This window comes from Rana temporaria, chromosome 9 (genome assembly GCF_905171775.1).
Source record: "Rana temporaria chromosome 9, aRanTem1.1, whole genome shotgun sequence".
In the NCBI taxonomy this organism is placed as follows: domain Eukaryota; kingdom Metazoa; phylum Chordata; class Amphibia; order Anura; family Ranidae; genus Rana; species Rana temporaria.
In genome coordinates, this window is record NC_053497.1 from 61,657,057 (window position 1) to 61,679,808 (window position 22,752).

Sequence of the window (22,752 nt, forward strand, 5' to 3'; positions counted from 1 at the left end):
AACCTATTTAGAAAAAAAAAAAAAACCTTTACAACCCCTTTAAACCCTCAGTCACACTCAAACAAATACTGTCTCAATTTTATTTTGAAATCATTTTCTGGAAGAGAAAGACCTCAATGTTGATGTATATGATCATTTATTTAACATATTACAGTTTTCTGATAAGTTTGGGTTCTCAAAATAAAACCTATAATGAAAAAACATTCATCTTCCAGTGGATTTAGTGAAACAGTGGTCGCCTACACAGCAGGGAGTGTGCCACCTGCCCCACTGCCACCAAGACTCAGACAAGCGGGTATCACTTGGCTTTGTTTAGAATGGAGTCAACCCAGTGAGATGACCTCAGATGAGACACTAACGTATATCCTCGAAATGGAAGAGGAGGGGTCGGTACGTAATCTTGTAAACATTTTGATTTCTTCTAGCTTAGAATTTAACAGCTGCTCATTAATGAGTTTGTCGCCTAAAAGAAACTGCCATCATTTTCTATTGATATTATATTGGTCAGCTGGTGGGGGGTATTTATAATTAAGTCAATAATTTTTTAGGAAACTATTCTAAACTAAAATCTAAGAGCTGAAATTTAGACGTGTATTTTCTTTCTTTCAGGGTTATGGCTTTAAACCTAGACAAAACAGTGAAGATCTTATATGCACTTTAAAAAATCTGAGAAGAAATACTTTATTTAAGTTTAGGGTAAGTTATTACCTCATTTTGATGATACAGAATCCTTAATCTTCATTTTAATGGTTTTTATGTTTGAAATCAGAACTTTGTGTTGTCCTCAAAGCTGGTCTGATTCCCTTTTGTGTTGCTGGTTTAAAAATTTAAGGGTTCTAGTTGTTGCCCTTAACACCAACAGTTTTTATTTTCCATTCTCTTTAACATGTTTACTTGGTGTTCTCCTCTTTGCATTGCCTTCCTATTTAACTTAAAAAAATGTAGGCTTTGTGTAAACTGCACTACTTTAGATCAGTTTAGATGTACCAACCAACAGTGGGTGCCAGAAAAGTTTTGAGATTCATTTACTCTCCAGTTCACAACCACTTGTAAGCATGCTATACACATCAGCGTTTGATATAACTTTATTGTTCAATGCAATTCTTACACTCCATTGGATTCTCCCCAACACAGGGTTTAAATGTAGGGCTCTTTACCTTTTTAAAGGAGTTGTAAAGGCATTAGGTTTTTGATCTTAAAGTGGTAGTAAACTCTGTGCTACCACTTTTACCTACAGGTAAGCCTATAATAAGGCTTACCTGTAGGTAAAAAGAATATCTCCTAAACCTGTACAGTTTAGGAGATATTCCCCTTGCAATGTGCCGCTGACTGCAGCGGCGCATGCACAGCGGGGATCCTCGGCTAAAGGCCCAGCAGCCGCCGGACCTTGCCCGAAAGACGTCTCCCGCGCGCATGCACGGGAGTGACGACATCGCCGCTCCAGCCAATCACAGCGCTGGAGCAGCGATACCCGGAAGACACGAAGAGGCAAGATGACATCTCCCTCGGCGTGGACCAGGTAAGTTCCCCACGCCTCGTTCCAAGGTAAGTATTTCATAATAAGCTAGTATGTGGTGCATACTAGCTCATTATGCCTTTTGCCTTTCAGGTAGGTAAAAAAAAAAAAAAAACTGCTGCGGGTCTACTACCGCTTTAATGCATTCTATGCATTAAGATCTTAAACCTTCTTTGTATAGCAGCACCACCTAATTACCTACCCCCTACCTCTCAGCCATCCAGGATACTTCTGATTGTCTGAGATAGAGCAGCGACACCATTGGCTCTGGTGTCTGTCGATCAAAATCAGTCAGCCAATAAGGGGATAGAGGGACAGGGTCTGTTTGGGGCTTCGTGTCTGGATACACAGTGCTCTAACTCAGGTTGGATGGCCCCTGTAGCAAGTGGCTGGCTGAGGGGCATTTAAAGAAGGGAGGGTCAGCAAAGAGGGACCCGAGAAGAGGAGGGTCCGGGCTGCTCTGTGCAAAACCAACTGCACAGGAGAGGCAAGTATATGTTTGTAAAGGCTCTTTAAAAAAAATAAAAATAAAAAAAAAATAATAAATAACAATCACTTTTTGCCCTAAACACAGGGTTTAAAGCATTAAAGAAGGACTCCCGGAAAAGTCCCCCCATGCAGTGCGGCAATGCTCGCACTGCATGAGTTAACTATTTGTTTTTGCCTAGGGGTGAGGAGAGCCGAGATATTCTTATCCAATCTGGCGTTCCGGTCCCCTCCGCACCTAACCTCCACCACCCCACCCCCCCACTTCTTGTTGTCAGACTGTTCCTGGTGTCATCACGCCCATAGTCCGCCTCTGGATGTGAGGACAGCGGGAACAGTCCACTGCTAGACATGGGGGGAGTGCTGTTTTCCAGAGGATTGAAGGATCGGGCAAGTATAGCCTTTTGGTGCGCACCTGGACAAAACGAACAGTTAACCTATGCATTGTGGGCATGGGCAAAAGTTCTGCTTTAAATGCTGATATGTGGGAGTGTATGGCTTGCTTCTGTACCTGTTTCCCAAAGTTTCCAACTGTAAAGCAACAGTATAGTTTTCCATAGATGTATCCTTAAAAAAAAAAACTTTTAAAAGCAAAAGTCAAGTCACTGTGCCTAGGCCTCAGAAGAGCATCTTAAGGAAATGTTAGGACAGAGAATGGTGATTCAGTGATCACCCACTGGAACTGTTGTAATACTGTATGTATATATAAATGTTTTTGTGTCTTGCAGGTATTTGCGGTAAACAGCGAAGGCAAAAGTAGTCCTAGCGATGTAGTAGAATATACCACGTCTCCTGATAAGCCAGGTCCTCCATGCAAACCAAATACAAAGGGAAAGATCCATGCACACAGTATCAAAGTTATATGGGGTAAGTCAATTCTGGTGCTTGCATGTGTAAGGCAAAGCAACATGCACACTTTAAAGATAGCTTCCTGTAGCGGTTTATACTTTCCTTTGCACCCCTGCCACTATGAACGTATGAGCAAGAAGTGATTTGACACCGACACAAGACTCTTTCCCTGTCCCTATGTGAGAATGCTGGATGCCTAATCATGGTCAATTTCAAGCACCAGTACTGTCCCTTGGGAAGTAGGGGAGGGAGTCAGACACCTGCTTACCCAGGAATACCATGTACAGTACATCACTTCATTGGACAAACCAGACTGGGAATTAAATTCAATTATTGCTTCTCACTGTGGGAACAAGTACACATTCATTTGAACATGTGTGTCTAATGACTTCTATGAGGGACGTTCAAGTCAAACTGGGACCTTTGCGTTTAAATATTAAAATAAAAAAATCCAAGGCGTGGAAACTGCATTCATTTTTCAACATGCTTCCCTGCTACATTTATATACCTATCCCAGCGTTTAATGCCTGGAAAGCTTTGGCATGAAACATTTGTTAGTACGCCTGAACCATCCTAGGACCAGCCTGCTTATGATTGTGTTCACCTTTCTGACAGAAAGATTTGTCTCTTGTGCAATTTCGCGATGATGCGTCGATTATCCAGCATCAGGCGTTCCACAAGCTGAATGTTCACAGGAATGACTGCTGTGGGCTGGGACCTACCATTAGCTGGGATCATTGCTGATGGACGTACGGTCACCTTTCACATGTTTACACCATTCAAATGTCGTACTGCGGCTGAGCGTCTCATCACTGTACTGTCCTTGAAGTCTTCTGTGGATATCCACAGGTTTCAAGCCTTCGTTCACTAGAAACGCTCGCTGAAACGCAACACTGTTGTCTGCCATCTTGGTTAACGGTCTCTGGAATTGGACCGTGACATGTGCGCTGCCTATCGGTAATAGGACACACTTGCCACTTACTACTGTTTGTAGTACCGCCATGCTAGCATCCCTTTACCTGTAAAATGAAAAGTCCTGGTTTGACTTGAAAGCTCCTCGTAGTATTTGTGGAAGATGCCAGCAGTACCATACCACAAGCAAGGGTGGCTTTCTGCATTTAATGTAGTTATCCTATATTTATATTTATTTGACAGCAAGACTGTTTTAACTCCTAAGTGGTTCCAGAAGAGGGTGGACATCCACAAAAACTCATATAATTTGGAAGTAAGACTGATTCCCCCCCCCCCCCCCCCCCCTTTTTTTTCTTCTTCAAGATGCTCCAAAGGACAATGGTGGCTCCGAAATCCTTCAGTATTTCCTTGAAGTTGCAGAAAGTACAAGTGGTGAGTAGCTTGTTTGTATAGTAAAGGTTCAAGCATTGTGCTTTTATTTGTTTTTTCAATTCAATCTTTTCGGTCTCTGGTCTAAAATGTTTAAGCCTTTTTCAGCTACTATTCATAAAGTAATTTTATTCATTCATTGTTTAGCATTTCTGCAGATTCAGTAGTGACGTGGATCATATTTTCCCTTTTTACCAGGTAACAAATGGGATTTGGTTTACAGTGGGTCCTATAGAGAACATGTATGTGATCATCTCAAGCCTGGTACTTTCTATAGATTCCGAGTGTCCTGTGCCAACATTGTAGGCTCAAGTCAAGTAAGTGAATCAATGTATTACAATGAAATTAACATTTTTTTTTTAATCATTAATAGATATATTGAGCTTTTAAATGGCTTTCTGTGTATTTTGGAAACCTATTGTCATAATGGCCTTTGTGATTCTTACAGCTAGTCTGTTTTTATATTAGTATGGATCTGTACTGCTCTAAAAAATAGCTTTTTTCCTTATCGACTCAAATAACTTGTCAGAGAAATGGTTACTCTGGAAAGTAATTAAAGAAAACCTTTCCTGAGATAAATGTGGAGACATCCATTGCTGATTCCTCACTATTCAAATGCTAGTTACCTGGTTTTCATGCTTCAACTTTAACTGATCTAGTAGTTTTCTGTATACAGTAAGAGGCATCCGACTTTACTCTTGCTTGGCTGACATGCATACTTGTTGAATTGGCAAGACAGCAAGGTGACATTTCAGGCGTAAGTCAGTAGTAGCTTCCCCATATTTCTACTAGCAAAAATTTACTTTAAAGAACTAGGCCACCCAAAACTGATATTTTAGTTATAGCTTTGCTAGATACAAAGGTAGTATATACAGCCAAAACTTTAGCACCTACATCCCTATAAAATATTATATATACCAACTAGAACATACGTGGGATTTTTGTGGGTGCTGAAACATAATTTCTTAAGTTTTATATATTCAAGATACATTAATCACTCTAAGGCCCCTTTCAAAAATTGTGCGGCTTTAAAGTCGCGAAATCTCGCAGCCGCGATTTCAAGGAATGCCTGTGTAATTGGCATCAATCAGACCAAAGTAGTGCAGGGACTACTTTGAAGTCGGAATGACTTGAAGTCTTACTAATATGAATGGTTGTCATTGGAAATCATGGGGAACGACTTGTCATGCTACTTTGCAGTCCCAAATCGTGGGACAAGTCGTACAAGTGTGAAAGGGGGGGCCTAAAAGAAGTATACTATTTCATTTTACATATACAGCAAAAAAAATATATAGATGTTTCTTTTCTTCCATAAAGACTACATTGTTATTTTCCTCTACATGTTTCACTGACGACGGCTTCTTCAGGGAGTAATGTTGCCAAAAATGTTTGTTGTATAGGTAGAGCATGATAGAGATAGAAGAAACGTTGACTGTAAAACAGTCAGACTTTACGCTGATCTGAGGCATGCTGCTCTTTATGTTGTACAATGCAGACAGGATATAGTAAAGATCCCTGGATATAGTAAATGGATTTGTGTATAAAAATGAAGCTCTTCTTTAAGACCTAATAAAAATAATGCTGACCTGTTTAAAGTGATATTAAAGGCTGAATTTTTAATTGAATAACAAACCTGTCATACTGTGGTTTTGCACAGAGCATCCCTGGTTCTCCTTTTCTTGAGCCCCCCGATGATGTTCCTGGTCCCTCCCGCCAAGTGCTTCCAGAGCAAGCAGCTTGCTATGGGGGTGCCCAAGTAGGTTCACTCCTGAGCCGCTTCTCTGTCCATGCAGACACAGCGTGACTTGCCCTCCACCCTCTCTCTCTCTCTCCTCATTGGCTCACTGGCTGTGATCGACCATAGCGTCAACCAATGTCTGCCAACGAGAAGGCAGAGACCCACTGCTCTCATGTGCATCACTGGATTGAGATGGGGCTCAGCTAAGTATTAGGGGTGCTGGGGGGCTGCTTCACACAGGTTTTTTACCTTCATGCATAACCATAAAACACCTAGGGCATTTACAACCACTTTAAGAATCTGTTATTTTAACTGGTTGAAAGGTGTGCTGCGCTTTCGTCAAAAATATAAGCAAGGATGAAATGCGAAAAGATGAAGTCTCTTACAGTATAAAGAGAGACACGTGCCAGAGTTTAATTTATTTCTTCCTAGATAAGAGTCCTGCAATGTATAATGATACTCTTTACTGTAAAAAGAATGTTGGACTTCCCCTCTTCTAGTATAGTATCCAGGTGGCCTGTTTAAAAGCTAAGCCTCAGAAAAATAGGGGGAAAACCTCACCAGTGAATGCAGTGATGTATTTAAAAAAAAAAAGAGAGAATTTAAATACCGTATATACGCGAGTATAAGCAGAGTTCTTAAGCACATTTTTTGGTGCTGAAAATTCCCCCCTCGGCTTATACTCGAGTCACCTTTTTGCACCTGATCTCCCGGACTTTGGAGACCCGGTACGTGCCGGCCTGGACCCCAATCTTGGCACACATATAACCCCACTCTTTCTCTACAAGTGTGCAAAGTTTGCTATCTGGGGGACCTACGGCCAGGGAGCACTGATCAAACCCGGGCACCCCTTCTATATACTCCCATGTTAGACTTAAGTCTAGTCATGGGCACAGTGAGGCATGCAGATGGACACCCTAGGCTTATACTCGAGTCAATAAGTTTTCCCAGTTTTTTTGTGGTAAAATTAGGTGCCTCGGCTTATACTTAAATATATATGGTATATATTTTTAAATGCCAACTAGCTTTCCTGTATTTAATTTAATACCAGTCTTCTATTATCCTTTGCACTACAACACTCATGGGGAGGCAGTAGGGGCCATTTGGGTGTGCTGCATTGTAGAGAAGGTCCAGTCACTAATCTGGCTCTGCTATCTGGCTGGGGTTTTTAAAGGGGTTATAAAGGTACAATTCTATTTTTCCTAAATGGTTTCCTTTACCTTAGTGCAGTCCTCCTTCACTTACCTCATTCTTTCGATTTTGTTTTTAAATGTCCTTATTTCTTCTGAGAAATCCTCACTTCCTATTCTTCTGTCTAACTCCACACAGTAATGCAAGGCGTTTTCCCTGGTGTGGAGTGTTGTGCTGTCCTCCCTCCCTTGGACTACAGGAGAGTCGGGACACTCTCTACGTTTCAGATAAAGGAGCTGTGTGTTAGTGGGCGTCCTGACTCTCCTGTAGTCCAAGGGAGGGGGCGAGCGCGACACTCCACACCAGAGAGAAAGCCTTGCATTACTCTGTGGAGTTACCGACAGAAGAACAGGAAGTGAGGATTTCTCAGAAGAAAAAAGGACATTTTAAAAGCAAAATCGAAGGATGAGGTAAGTGAAGGAGGACTGCACTAAGGTAAAAAGCAGGCTATTTAGGGGGGAAAAAATTGTACCTCCACCAACCCCTTTAATTGTAGGACTGGAGGTACTAAAATACAAATCCTTTAGCACATGGGTCTTCAAACTACGGCCCTCCAGTTGTTCAGGAACTACAATTCCCATCATGCCTAGTCATGTCTGTGAATGTCAGTGTGTTACAATGCCTCATGGGATGTGTAGTACTGCAACAGCTGGAGGGCCGTAGTTTGGTGATCCCTGCTTTAGCAAGTAAAGTAGTCCCTATATATAATGCTGATTAGATGGAGTGTAGCTTTACCAACTGTATATTATAGGAGGCAATGATGACTTTGTTATGAAACTGTATTCAAGAACATTTGTCAGTTTTTCAGTGTTTCATCAGTGTACAGATTGTATAAAGAAAGTGTGTCATATACAATGAGTCTGTTCATTTCTTTGTAGGTTTCTGATACATTAACAGTACAGACAGCCATTGTCCCACCAGGTCCATGTCAACCACCTCGGTTAGCTAGCAAAGCCAAACCTAAGGAATTAAGCATACAATGGGGTGAGTTTTAGCTCTTCTTTTTTTGTTTTCTTTAATCCTGGTGGAGTAGGCTTTAGTGGATCAGTACATAGAACTTTGCTTGTTGTTTTTTTTTTCTTTCTTTGTTTTATTGTTAATGCACATGGGCATTGGCAGGAGCACGCATTCAAATATTTGCCAAAGCACATGCTCCCCAATCATATGGGACTGTAGTCATGAATGTGCACAGAAATGTTCTGTACTGCACTGTGAACACTGTTACTGAAACCCTCAATCACACAGTGAAGGGAGAGAACGCATTTTAGCTGCTGAACACTCATATTGACTTGTCACAACTGTGTTGTGTAAATCTTTGTTTTTCCTTCAGAGTTATGCTCTTGCCGTATAGTATGTGACCCCTTTTATTCCAATCAAGCTTCAGTTTTTTTGCCCATGTCCCATTGGAATGGATGTCTTCTGTCTTCTGAATGAAGCAAGACTACTTTCTATCAAGATTTGTCTTTCTTCTAACAGATTTCTGCAGTTGCAGCAGAGCCAGAAACGGCTAATTTTTGCAGCTTACTGGGTCATTCTATTTATAGCTTCCTCATCAACACAAAACTCGGGCTGCTTTTATCTCCTGTGACAGCTTGTCAAAAGTTCTCGTGCTGCTAAAAGAACCGAGCAGGAGACGGCTATGGGACATAGTGCTTAGAAGAGAGATAAGAAAACACTGCAGATATATTTGCCCAGCTCAAATTTCTTGAATCGGGTTTACATCCACTTTAATGGTTTAATCAAAGCAGTTACTTTTGCCCAGTTTTACTCCAGACCTTTGTAATTTAACATTATGCCTGTACGAGACAAGCAGGCAGCCTCAGCCTGTGGCACATGCTGGACCAACAAAACAAGGCTTGCCCTGGCCTGGTGGATGACGAGTCAAACACTAGGGTTGGATAAATCTTTCCTCCTACTGGTCTGGAGGGTTCTTAAAAGTGCCAGCCTACTGAGCTGGTGAATAATCCTGGATACTCTAAGTGCAAGAGACTTGGTTGGAAAGAGGAGGCTCGTCTCCAGATCAGTATTCTGAAACAATTTGATTATCCCTTCAATGCTGAACTTTTGTATCTGACTGCTCCCGGGTTCGGACACCTGTCCCTAACTGCAGGTTACTGCTTGGTGTGCAACTACATGCAAACAGCAATGCCACCTGTCAGCCTGGCAATACTTTGCACAAGTTGAGCGGCCGCAGCCATAAGCATGCACCTGCCATTCCAGCGCAAGATTTTTTGCCTTGGAATCCAGTGTATGTGGCTAAATGGTTGTGTGAAAGAGGCCTAAAGGTTGTAGCTAAAATACAGTTGATTTGCAGGATTGTAAAAAGATTTACTTGCCAAAAGATTTTTAATTCTGTTCAGTCTTTTAATTTAGACATCCCTACCAGATAACACAGCCACGTCCTAGACTTAGTACAAAAGCATACCCTGCCTTGTCACTAGACAAGGAAGCAACAACCACCGTCTGAGGTCAGCCTCTACTCTTTTATTTCCCCCACCCAGAGTTGAGCGTTACTGAAAGTGGATGTCAAGACACATTGAGGCATGTTGGCTAGTTCCATATATAATACATTTAGTTAAAAATTAAGAAACTGTATTGGTCGAAAACATTTTTAATCTGCTTGGACTTAAGCTGTCACTACTATGGAAATTTTTACATATAATGTAGTTATAGCCTGAAGTGTAATTGTAGCACCGAGGTTGCAATGTAGCCAGAGAAAACATATTTACTGAAAGAGTTGGATTTCTGCAATATGATACCTTCTGGGCTTATTCAAGAGCTGTGATGCATAAAGACCTTTATCTAAAAGTCCTGCTTTAGGAAGTTCAACATTTTTCTAGGACCTTTGCATTTTACGCTGTATGCGTAATCTCTGAAAGTTGTACATTTTATGTAAGTGTTCTGTCTTCTTGTAAGTGGATGAGTGATAGTTAAACTGAGCTGAAAAACTATTTATTTTAATACAGAGCCTCCATGTTTGGATGGTGGGTCAGCAGTAACCGCTTACACCGTAGAGATGTCGAAGACCGAACAGGAAGACCGTGGTGCTGTGTACCAAGGCCCTGACCTAGAATGCACAGTCGGCAATCTGCTACCTGGGCAGACTTATTGTTTCTGGGTAAAAGCTGCAAATAAAGCTGGGGTAAGGTTTGAAATAAAATAAACAAATAAGTCTGTACACCACTTTGATCTCTGTGATAATTTAATATTAGTTTTTCTTTGTAGAATGGGCCCTTTTCTGATACGGCAGCGTTCAGTACAGCACCAGGGCCTCCAGAGAGGTGTAAAGTTCCATTATTAATCTGCAAGAGTGCCAGTTGTGTGCTAGCAAGTTGGGAGGTGAGTACACTTAATCCAAATGTTAATTTACTCTTCAGTCATGCCATTTCCTGTAATTAATGAAAACTGTTCTTGAATTCTATAAAAGGATTCACAATATTAATCTTAAAGTTGTTGCAGCTCACAAAAAAGGACTACAATTGTGCACAAACTGATATTAATTGCAATCGTTAACTATCGTGGCGCTTTAAATTATCGCAGTTAAAGGAGAATTCCAGGTATAAATATTTTATATGTGGTTACGTTGGACCAAAGTAACTATGCATATGCTATAACTGACCAATGTCCCTGGAAGTTGGCTGGCAATACCTGAAGTAGTCACTGCTTCTACAGTGATCTCCATTCCTGTCTTACTTGCTCTGCTCCCACAGTTGCATCATTCATTTACAGCAGCGGTTGGCAGCCCGCAGGTCAGCAACCTGGACTGCCGCTGCCAAGTGTCCAACCTGTTGCCGCTAAATGTCCAGACCGTGGACATTTTAACCCCTTCGCCGACTAGACTGAAAATTCAGACTTTTATAGTGAAAAGTGAGCTTTTGGTTTATGTGCTCATACGTCCTGATGATGTCTACACCATGAAAAATGCTGAGCCCCTTAAATGCAGGTCATACCAGCAGGCAGATTAAAAAAAAACAAAAAAAAAAACACAGTAAACAGTAAAACTGTTGCAGCTAGTACCAGTACCTACATTTCATTTGATATTGGCTTCCAGTAATCCTCTGTTCAGCAGCAATGGTGGCATGGAGAGCTAGCACAAGGAACCATTCATACTTTGCTGCATGTGCCTACAGTAAATGTGCTGCCAGGAGAAGAGGGCATTGAGCAGAGTGATGTCCCAATTTTGCTTTTGCTCTTTTATTGTCCAGTCAGCAAACTGGGGTGTTTTCTTGAGGAATCTGTGCTGCTATAGAGGTTGGGGACCTGCTTGTAGTATCTGAAATGAGTGGTTCTATCTCAAGACTAGCAAATTAAAATTACCCTTTTAGGTACAACAGATTCCTTGAATCTTCTTGGAATTCAGTATTTAAAAAAAACATTTGCTTCAAATTATTACAGATATCAGTATTGTGGAGCTAGGCAAAATATTTGGAATAAGCTCCACAACAGCTTGCAACACTACATAATGCTAAATTACTAACCATTTAGAGAGAAAAAACATGGGGGTGAAACTTTTTTGGGGATTTCTAACTCCTCCCCCTTTACCCGTAGGTTCCTGGATGTAATGGATCAGAAATTACAGAATACCGACTGGAGTGGGGAGGCATGGAAGGTTGTATGCAAGTACTTTATACAGGTTCATCTTCAAGCTATGATATCAAAGGACTTACACCAGCTACAACCTATTACTGTCGAGTTCAGGTTTGTAGCATACCTCCTGGTTAATAATGTGTTTCTGCTAGAAATGTGGTTCTACATTTTAGTACAAAGTGTGATGTTTTTTTATGTTTTCTCTTATAGGCTGGCAACATAGCAGGTATTGGACTGTTTGGAGACACTGCAGTTATTACTACACCACCATCGATACCTGCTGCAGTGGTTGATCTGCAGGTTGTTGATGAAGAGCTCCTGGAAACTCCTCTTCCTTCCTCATCAGAGTGCCTTGCTCTTCAGTGGACAGAGCCATGCTGCAATGGGTCAGATATTGCAGGATACACTATAGAATATGGGGAGAAGCAACTGATCTCAGTGGAGAATGTCACTAGCTGTATCCTAACTAATCTTATCCCTGACCGCACTTACAGGTAATTTCCTATGGAAAACTTGAAAATTAGTTTAATTGCCCCTAATTGTCATCTAGATGTACTAGATTGCACTAGATTGCACTAACAACTTTTTGCATTTCTGACTTGCCAAGTAGAAAATGTCTCCTATCAAACTGCTTTCTGAAGAACATATCTAAGTGAAATATTTATTATATACATTTTAAAAGAATCATCTTTTCTATATAATAAAAGGTTCTACGTTAATTTTGATCATTATTTTAGATTTGTGTATAAATTAATCAGATAAAACAATTGGAGTGCAATAAACCATTTACATTTTTTTTTGCCTAAGCAGGAAAAAGTAAAAGGTCCACTTGGCTTTCCTGTGTAGTCTTCTTTTTCTTGTAATATCTATTGGGCGCATTGTGAAATAAATTCCCAGAACTTTGGGTATGTGTGAGCACCTGCCTCGCATATGTCAGTGCAAGATGCCTGGCAATATTATTATTATTATTATACAGGATTTATATAGCGCCAACAGTTTGCGCAGCGCATACATGGACAAGTGAGACTAAAGCCCCTGGTAAATATGGTGCTTATACAGGGGCTTTTTTATTTTAGGGTAGAGAAGAGTAGAAAGGTGCAAGTGCGTGGAGTCTAGTAGGCAGATCTTCAGTCCCGGGAGCTTGGAAGACAGAAGTGCCACTCCACTGGTAAAGGTCCAGAAGAGAAAACTTTATTTGTTTGAAAATATGTTGTGACAGGTTAATTGGGGCTTCATTCAGAAGGGCTGAAAAAATTGAGAATTTGAATCTGGACAGAGCTGAAGAATCTGCAAGACATTTCATTGTTGGGTATTATTTATATTGGCTTTTTCAACTCTTATTGAGCTGCCAAACATTCAGAAAGTTTTCTCACATCCCTTACCTGTGGAGTGTAATTTATGTCATCCAGGCACCGTCATAAATACAAAACTTATCGTAGTTTTAACCCTTCCACTCGCCAAAATGTATGTTTTTATTGTAAACCGAACCTGCCCTTGAACAACAAAACCAGCGTACAAAGGAAATTGTTTTGCAAGTGTTGCTCAAGTTTACAATGTGATATGGTGATCATTTATTATACTTTTATATAACTGCATGTAAATTTTTGTTTTTTTTCCTCTTCGTAGAATACGAATCCAGGCCATAAACTTATTAGGATCTGGTCCTTACAGTTCCTATATTAAAGCCAAAACAAAACCTCCACCTCCAAACCCTCCTCATCTGGAATGTGTGGTCTTCAGTCACCAGAGCCTTAAACTAAAATGGGGGGATGGATCTAGCAAAGCTTTAGCCACAGAAACATCACTGTACAATTTACAAATGGAGGACAAACTAAGTAGGTGAGTAGAATGGCAGAGCTTTGCAGCTGATTAATGCGTACTTCACCGCTCTCATTTGTCCACCATTAGCAGAGTATGTCCGCATGGTTACTGTTTAACAAGACTAAATTACCAGGCTTCAGTGATGGTTGCAGCTAATGGACAACAAATCAACTAATTAATCTTGCAACAGTCCACTTATGTTTGCTTATTACTTCCAGTATGTTGCAGTTGTTCCTTTCCAAATTAGAACTAAACTTGCTAGTTCATAAGAAGTTTACTTTTCCTATAATGCATTTACAGAGCAAGAAAAAGTCAATAACTGCTGATATAGTTGGCCTTCAATTAACTTGGGCAGTTCCTCAGCTTTTTGGGCACACAGCTTTAGGTGCCACCAGGGACTGCTGGGACTAGTTGGTCTACTTGCACTGCTAGCAACCTGAAGTTTTTAGGATAATGACTTTCAATGACTAAGTAGGGAATCTCAAATTTGCCATATAAGTGCTTTTTAAAATGAAGTTTGCTTTATCTTAAATAAATCTGTGAGTTTCAGTTCCTACATAATTATTATATGATTTGTAGATTGTGGCATTGGGGTCTCCTTCATGAAAGCTTATGTTGGGCTGGATTCACATCTATGCAGTTTTAGTGCTTTTTGCAGATCTGCACTACAGAACGTGTTCCATAGGAAACCATGTTAAATGGGCTGTAGTACAAATCTGCAAAATGCAAAAAGCACTGAAACTGCATAGGTGTGAATCCAGGCTTCGTCTCACTAGTGGGTGCTTTTTAAGTATAAGCCCAAAAAAAGCACAGCAACCGTGCTGAACCTTGCAGTGTCTTATTGTATTTCATAGTCAGAGGAAGAGGTGGACTTTAAGTAGGGGGGGGGGGGGGGGGGTTATGAAATAGAGCTGTTTCAGATTTCAGGTCGGTATAAACACTAACCTAATGACCGGATATTATTTTAATTAAGGCTGAAGATTTAAAAATGAACTTTTGCATATTAACATGTTAACGTCTATATGGGATCTTATTACCTGGATTTTCATATATTTTTATGAATTCATATGAAAGCAGGAGTCCTGTTCTGGAGCTCTGTGAGCCCTAGAATTTTAATTAATTGGATTACTATACACACCGATTAGAAAGGAATTAATTTAATTCCACTTGTGTTGCAATTTTGAACTGTAATAAACTACTTTTGTATTAATGTGTTCTTTTTATCAGGTTTTATACAATCTACAATGGTCCCTGCCATACATACAAGGTGCAAAGGCTGAATGAATCCACTACATATAACTTCAGAATACAGGCATATAATGAATCTGGAGATGGGTCATTTTCCGAAGTTTTCAGTTTTGCCACAACCAAATCTCTTCCTCCAGCACTAAAAGGTATTAGCATTAGTATGTTCTAATAGTTATTTTTAAGTGAAATGTAATGCTTGGAAATTATTAATTATTGTATGACACCCAAAGATGGGTTTACACCCTTCTAGAAAATATTGAGTGCACTATTTATATAAAATATTAAAGGCTTTTATGGACACCGTTTGTATACAGAATATCCCTACAAACTTAAAGGGGTGGTTCCCCCTAAAACAAATTTGTAACAATACATTCGGAAGACTGCTTACACTGCGGGTAGGCTGGCTTTTTTTTTTCATACATACCTCGATCATATCGCATATCGCCGTTTCATCCCTCGGCTTCCGGGTATGAGTCTTGCTGGACCTAGTTGATTGACGTTCCTCCGACCGGCACATACTGCGCGTCACGACTTTCCGACAGAAGCCGAACGTCATTGCGCAGGTGCCGTATAGAGTCGGCTCTATACGGCGCCTGCGCAGCGACGTTCGGCTTCTTTCGGAAAGTCGTGACATCAAGTATGCATCGGTCGGAGGAACGTCAATCAACTAGGAACGCCCACCGCCACAAGACTCATACCCGGAAGTCGAGGGATGAAACGGCGATATCGAGGTATGTACGAAAAAATAATAAAAAAAAAGCCAGCCTACCCGCAGTGTAAGCAGTCTTCCAAATGTATTGTTAGACATTTGTTTTAAGGGGGAACCACCGCCTTAAGCATCTCCTCCACTTATATCATTTACCTGTACCCCTCACTGTGCTCTCTCCTCCTACCAGTATGTTCCTTATAAATGTTTTAATATAGTCAGAGCTGCATTCATTTACATTCCCTTTCTTTGCCTGGAGTTTCGTTTTTACACACCTCACTATTTTATCCAAAGTTCAGACATAATAAAAAACGAACTACTGAAACTCCAAAAGCATTAGCTGAGAAGTACTGAACACTACCAAAATTCAGTATTGAAATTAGTTTTTCTTAGAAACCCACATGACAAAGAAAGTGAAGTAAGATTTATTATGCTTATGTGAGGCAACTGAGGGGGGAGAATGAACAGTTCTATATCTGTCTTTGCATTGATAAAGTTCTTTATTTGCATACCCCAAAAAAATGGAAAATCTTTTTTTTTTTTTTTTTTACACTTGCTTCGTCTTTAACACAAATTAAAGTCCCTTTCCTGCTTCAGCATGCTATTTTTAATCACTAGATGACCAGCTGCTGCATTTATACTGTGGCAGGTTGACTCGCATGGGAAAATCGCTGTAGGTATAAGTTGGCTGCTTTATGACCACTAGGGGGCGCGTGCCGCCAGAGGCATGACAACGGAGCAGATGTGCATGCCCGCGATATTCACCGGGCACCCTCTATTGCTCCTGAGAGACACAGAACGGAGATCTGTCAATGTAAACAGACTGATCCTCCTTTCTGTCAGAGGTGAGGAGACACATCTGTTCATACTAAGTATGAACAGCAAAATGTCTCCTCCTTCAGGCAGTCCCAACCCCCACAGTTAGAGTGCATATCTCTGATGTAGTCTACCATCTTGGACCCACCTTAATACAGTAAAACCTTGGTTTAGGATTAACTTGGTTTGAGAGCGTTTTGCAAGACAAGCAAAATATTTTTATATATTTTGCCTTGATATACAAGCGATGTCTTGATAAAAGAGTAGCGTCATGTCACAACTGAGTATAAAAAAGAAGAGAGGAGCCTCTAAATGTAGCAATATGGTTACATTTAACCACTTCAGCCCCGGACCATATTGCTGGTCAATGACCAGGCCACTTTTTGCGATTCGGCACTGCATCGCTTTAACTGACAATTGCGCGGTCCTGCGACGTGGCTCCCAAACAAATTTGGCGAGTGTAAACGGGGACTGTAAGCCAACCATTTTATTTGGTGACAGGGGCTTTGACTGGCACTGAGGGAGCTTTAAAATAGTGTGTCCAATGCCATGTCTTGAAGCATATGTAATAATCCTCTTGTTTTGCAGCACCTAGAATACAGCAGATTGACAGCAATTCTTGTGAAGTATCTTGGGAGCCTTTACAGCCAATGAGGGGAGATGCAATTGTTTACATTCTTCAACTCACCAATGGAAAAGAGGTTGATCAGGTAATTGACTGATAGTTAATTTGCATGTGGATATCTCATAGTCCCTTATGGTGGTTTATAAACCATTTCATTTTCAATGTAATTTATAATCTATGCAAATGTTTTACATGCATGCCAAGCTGTCCAGTAAAAGTGGGAACTGGGAGAAACTATACTGAGAAGGTGCTTACAAGGATCGCCATATATTTATGGTTTAAACACCTTTTCCCAAAATAAAAAATTGAGTAGCTGCAACTACAGGGTTTGATTTAAATGCATTTGTTACTTGTATGCAATTTATTTGTAAATTAAAATCATTCAAGATTATGTATGTATATATCTATCTAAAATTCCCCTGTCTGCAGAGTGCCAAAACTTCTATTATTTTACATTGTCACTCTGTTAAAATAAGTGGAAAAGCAATTGATCTACTAGTAGAGTTAACAGTTTAATTAAACTATTATGTTAGTACTGAAGCTTTTTTTTGCAAAAAAATAATATAGCATACACAGAAGGATTGTATTACATAGACGATTGACAAGTAATCCAATTGCTGAAGACAAATGAAATGAGAGACCTTATCGCAGACATCAGTGTAAAATAATATAGCAAAACCCATACAATTAGATTATCATCGGTTGAGAAACCATGAAAACCAAAAGACAGGCTGAATCTTATGAGACATTTTTCTTCTGGCATTGGTTGTATGCAAAATATTAAAGTGGATGTAAACCCACTCCTTTCTAAAATACTGCCATAGTGCTGATCTATAATGATATAGATACCTCCTGCATGTATCCTTGCCTGTCAAATGTCTCCCCTTTGACTGTTATGAGAACTGAAAAACTGCAGATTCTGTGGGTGTGTCTGTTGTCTGCATCTCGGTGGGTGGAGTCGTGATGTCCGTAGACTCCCCACCCACCTCTACACTCCCCTTGTCAACATGCATTTTTTTTCTGTGTATTTTTTGCACCGAATTCTGCTATGATCACTAACCAGTCAAAATCCAGAAAAAAAACGACGTGACTTCAGAAAAGGGGTGGGAATTAAAAAAATAATGCCTGCCTCAGGCTAGTGCATGAGATATGTAAATAACCTGTCATTCACATCAAGGGGGCGGAATGGACCAAGGTTTTTCTCTGTAAGTCCGTTTTATTTCACTGAAAAAATAAGAGGATTGCTCAGAGCTGAATTAACTTTGTGGCAAGACTGGACACAGATGATAGGAAATCTTATACTGTACATTGTTACAGCAAAAATAAAAAATTGTGTTTTCATCCACTTTAAGAAATTGGCATAACTTATAGTGTCCTTTTTATACTGTTTCTAGTGATGTTTTTTTCTTGTTTAATCAGGTATACAAAGGAACAGACACCTCCTACTCTTTCACAAACTTTCAGACAAACTGTGAATACCGTTTTAGAGTTTGTGCGGCACGGCAATACCAGGACACCAATGGATTGCAAGAATTGTGTGGTCCCTACAGCCCAAGCACCACGTTCTCATCTCAAAGACAAGAGTTAGATCTGCCTTGTGCTAACACTGCATTAGATGCCATGAAAATCAAGAAGAAGCCTCTCAGCGATGAGCAGTTTGCCTTTTTGCTCCTCCTCGTGTTTGCCCTTGTTGCATTCCTCTTTGCCATCATCATCCAGTACTTTGTAATTAAATAGATTTTAAGTGCCGCGTTCCAGAGATTACTCCTAAAGATTATTTTTTTTTTTCAATATTTATGTTTAATTATTCTAATTAAATTTATAGATGGAAATGATTGTATTATATATAAGTGCATTTCCATTCTTGCTGCTCACTCATTAAGAGGCTGGATTAGTAGAATCCTCCTATTTGTGGAACATAAAACATCATGCAACTCTTAGAGAGGGATCTGTACAATCCTGTGTTCTAGAGCCATGGTGTTAAATGCCTTAAAACAAACTCGAAGGTCAAGACGGTGCTCTTCGCTTATATAATGGACCATTTGCTTTAAAAGCACGTCCCTTTTCAAACGTTCAGCTTTTGCATGGCGTAACCTACAAAAAAGGATTAGGTTTGTTACTTAAGTGTCCATGTCTGTATTTATGCTGACCCGTGGCCTTAGCAGAGAAGAGCTAAATCAAACTGCACCTTTATAAAATAGACATGGTAGCATTTACAGATATCTAAAATGTTGGATGAAGATTATTATGGTATACCGTTAGTTTTTGCCTAGCAAATATTCTGCATTGCACATCTTTTTTTTTTATTTGTTTCTTGTTTTCACGATCTTTCTTCTTCCTGCAAATGACAAATTCATTTATTGATAATTTTTGTAAAGAAGTAAACATAACATACCTTTTGCATTTAGGTAAAAGTTTTTCATGCTACTCTGATATGTAAAAGGTGTCATTGCTGCATGTATTTGGAGACAGTTGGCATTGTTTGTGATGTGCAGCCTGTTCTGGCATTTTGGGTAAAATGAGGCTCACCAAAAGTTTCTTGCTGCACCTTACAGTGAAACGGCTAGTAGAAAGTCACCAGTGTGTAGGATTAGAACTTTTTTATTTTTTATGTTTTTTTTTTTTTATGTTTCAGTCTATAAACATTTTTGGGGATTCCATTGTAATACATTTAAAAATACTTTTATATTAAACTCTTGCCAAGTGTACAATAAAGCGGGAGTCTACATTGAGTGTTTGCTAAATCAAAAGCAAAGTTAATAACTTACCCCTTGGAAAAAGAAAAAAAAAAATAGAGCAAAACCCAACACCCCAACAAATTTGGTGTTGCCAAGCCCTGTTGCTAACTGGACCACCTCCACTTTGTTGTCTTTCTGTGGCTGTTGTCAGTGTAAATGTTATAGTTGTGAAGAGAAATTGGGAAGACTGTTACGAAGCACTGTGATTATTTTTATTGAAACAACGAGACGTGGAGTTGTAGGGGTTGTTCACACTTCTGCGCTGTAAGCGGCATACAGTTTCGTTGCGGGTCTAACAAGCGTTTGTACATGCATTGTAGCATGTTGTGTGTGTTTGTTTTTGTTTTTTGTTTTTAAATTGGCGGAGGAAGTTTTTTACACTTTTTTTTCTTAAGAGCAAAGTTTTTTATGTTCATGTAACGGATGCGTGATACAAGCATTGTATGTAAGCATTCATTTTTTGGGCTTAATTGTGCTCCTTAACATGATCTGACTAAGGCTGGCCATGCATTTCAATTTTCTGGTACAATTTTCCTTTAGATTAACCAAAAAAAACAGAATGAGGTCAAAACTAAACAACTTTCAATTGTATCCAATTAGGCAGGCCCTTGCAATACATAGTTTAAGGTAAACTTAAAGGAAAATTGTACAAGAAAGATGAACATGTATGGCCAGCCTAAGGCATATACAGTTGTTGACAGACAGCATTGCAGTGCTGTGATCTACCTCCATTTACTTCAGTCTAATTTTTTTAGTGTTCTCTGGTTTACATGCTGTGGAGGTATGCATGAACTGCAGGGATCCGCATAAGTGTCAACAGGTGAAAGCAAGCATTTAGTGCTGGGACTGCTGGCTTTTTTTATATAGCTTATGTAGTCTGCCACAAGCAGTGTACTAAGAAAAGTATGTGTCTTGGTTAAATTGTATGGGTTTTTTTTTTCGTACGATTAGGGGTTTCAATCCATCTCCACTCTATTAGTTTACATTTGCCTACCTGTATCACACAGGGACGATTTAGCTTCACTTTCTGTGCTGGAATTGCAACCGGAAATGAAAGAAAAGATTCCCTGTAAATTGAGCACCTCGTAGATGGTTGTCACTAGTACATTTGTCCCCATGGGATGATTTATCCATTTCGTGACGGCTCTAATATTTTGTATTTCCCCCTCCCTATTTGTCTTGATGACCATGGCGAAACCGGAGCCGATGCGCGTGCCCAGAGGTCGCGATGACCGCCGGGCACCCCGCGATCGCTCCACACAGAGACAGAACGCAGATCTGTCAATGTAAACAGACAGATCTCTGTGCTGTCGGGTGAGGAAGAGCGATCTGTTGTTCATACGAAGTATGAACAACAATCGCTCTGCTCACCCAGGTGGTCCCAACCCCCCACAGTTTGGATCACTCCCTATGTAACACGGTTAGCCCCTTGATCGCCCCTAATGTTAACCCCCTTTTTACCAATGACATTTACACAGTAATTGGTGCATTTTTATAACGCATAAAATAAAAACTGCAGCGATGATCAAATACCACCAAAAGAAAGCTCTATTTGTGGGAAAAAAAGCACTGCGCAATTGTCAGTTAAAGTGATGCAGTACCGTATTGCAAAAAAGGGCCTGGTCATTGAGTTGCCAAATTTTCTGGGGCTGATTTTTCTGGGGCTGAAGTGGTTAACTGACAATTGCATAGTCATGCAACACTGTATACAAATACACATTTTTTCCCACAATTATAGCTTTCTTTTGGTGGTATTTGATCACCTCTGCGGTTTTTATTTTTTGTGCTATAAACAAAAAAGACTGTCAATTTAGAAAGAACATTTTTTTTTTTTTTTTTTTTTTTTACTTTTTGCTATAATATCCCCCCAAAAAATAAAATTTCTTCATCAGTTTAGTCTAATATGTAATCCTCTACATATGTTTGGTAAAAAAAAAAATTGCTTACAAAATAGGGAATAAGTTTTTAAGGCATTTTTAATATAATGTTTTCTTTTTGTTTGGGACTGCTACATTGCAGCGGACAGATGGGACACTTTTGACACTTTTTTTTGGGACTATTGACCTCTATACATCAATCAGTGCTATTAAAACACACTGATTACTGTGCAAATGTCACTGGCAGGGAAGGAGTTAATGCTAGGGGTTGAATGTGTTTCCTGGGAGGTGTTTCTAACTGTGCGGGGGGGGCTGACTAGAGGAGGGAAGAGAGATAGCTGTTCCTGATCACTAGGAACAGCAGATCTCTCTCTCCTCCCCTGTCAGAACGGGGATCTGTCTGTTTACATTGACAGATCCCCGTTCTGGCTCTCTGTGGAGCGATCGTGGCCGCCGGCCATGCATATCGGCTTCAGTGTCGTGCCACAGGTGCACACGCACCTCCCACAGCTCTTAAAGTGGCCGACGTACACCTATGGCGGCTTGCACAGCCGTGCCAACCTGCCGCCATATAACGAGGTCTGCTGGTTAACAGGTTAAATGGCTCGAATGATCCAAGCTGGCCTAAACAAATGATTTCCTTCACTAACGTACACCCACTGGGAGCAGTGTATAAACTGTATGTATACAGCACTGTTCTGGATGTGAGACGAGACCTTCTTGTCTCACACCCAGAACAAAATAGCATTGGGTTGAGCGGCACAGTCATTCTAAGGCAAGTTTTGTATTATATCAATGAGCTTCCTCTGTTTGGCTTGGAGGGCTGGCCAAGTCAGTGAGTCACAATCTCCGACTTGACCAGTCAAAAGAAACTTTGTATTGCTAGAATACAAAGCTGCCCATGAATGGCTGAGTACCACTCAGACCAAAGCTACTTTGTTCCCGGTGTGAGACTGGAAGGTCTCATCTCACACCCGGAAAGCAGTGCTTAGGCTTATATACAGTTTATACTTTGTGCCCAGTGGGCAAACAAGTCGGTGAAGGAAATTCTTTGTTTGGGCCAGCTTGGCCCAATCAAACTGAAGTGAAAGTAAACCTGGACATCAGTTTTAAATATATTTGCTGTTCGTATCTAAAGCAAGGTTGAGCAGCAAATGTTTTAAGAGATGGACAAGTGCCAGGAGTCTTCTAATTAAAAAACAAAAAATTGATA

The 22,752-nt window shown here is 40.2% G+C and overlaps 1 protein-coding gene across 2 annotated transcripts in view; it reads left to right on the top strand.

Annotated features, from left to right (window-relative positions):
* Positions 1-19,709, top strand: part of LOC120913595 (fibronectin type-III domain-containing protein 3A-like) — a 125,924-nt gene extending 106,215 nt beyond the window's left edge. For both annotated transcript variants that reach the window (XM_040323660.1, XM_040323661.1), the window contains exons 13-26: positions 216-390; positions 610-696; positions 2,731-2,869; positions 4,127-4,195; positions 4,391-4,509; positions 8,000-8,105; positions 10,088-10,263; positions 10,347-10,460; positions 11,670-11,819; positions 11,919-12,202; positions 13,335-13,547; positions 14,757-14,923; positions 16,888-17,009; positions 18,344-19,709. In XM_040323660.1, the coding sequence (XP_040179594.1) occupies positions 216-390; positions 610-696; positions 2,731-2,869; positions 4,127-4,195; positions 4,391-4,509; positions 8,000-8,105; positions 10,088-10,263; positions 10,347-10,460; positions 11,670-11,819; positions 11,919-12,202; positions 13,335-13,547; positions 14,757-14,923; positions 16,888-17,009; positions 18,344-18,661 (2,239 nt within the window). In that variant the 3' untranslated portion in view covers positions 18,662-19,709. The remainder of the gene's footprint in view (positions 1-215; positions 391-609; positions 697-2,730; positions 2,870-4,126; positions 4,196-4,390; positions 4,510-7,999; positions 8,106-10,087; positions 10,264-10,346; positions 10,461-11,669; positions 11,820-11,918; positions 12,203-13,334; positions 13,548-14,756; positions 14,924-16,887; positions 17,010-18,343) is intronic.
* The last annotated feature ends 3,043 nt before the right edge of the window (positions 19,710-22,752 follow it).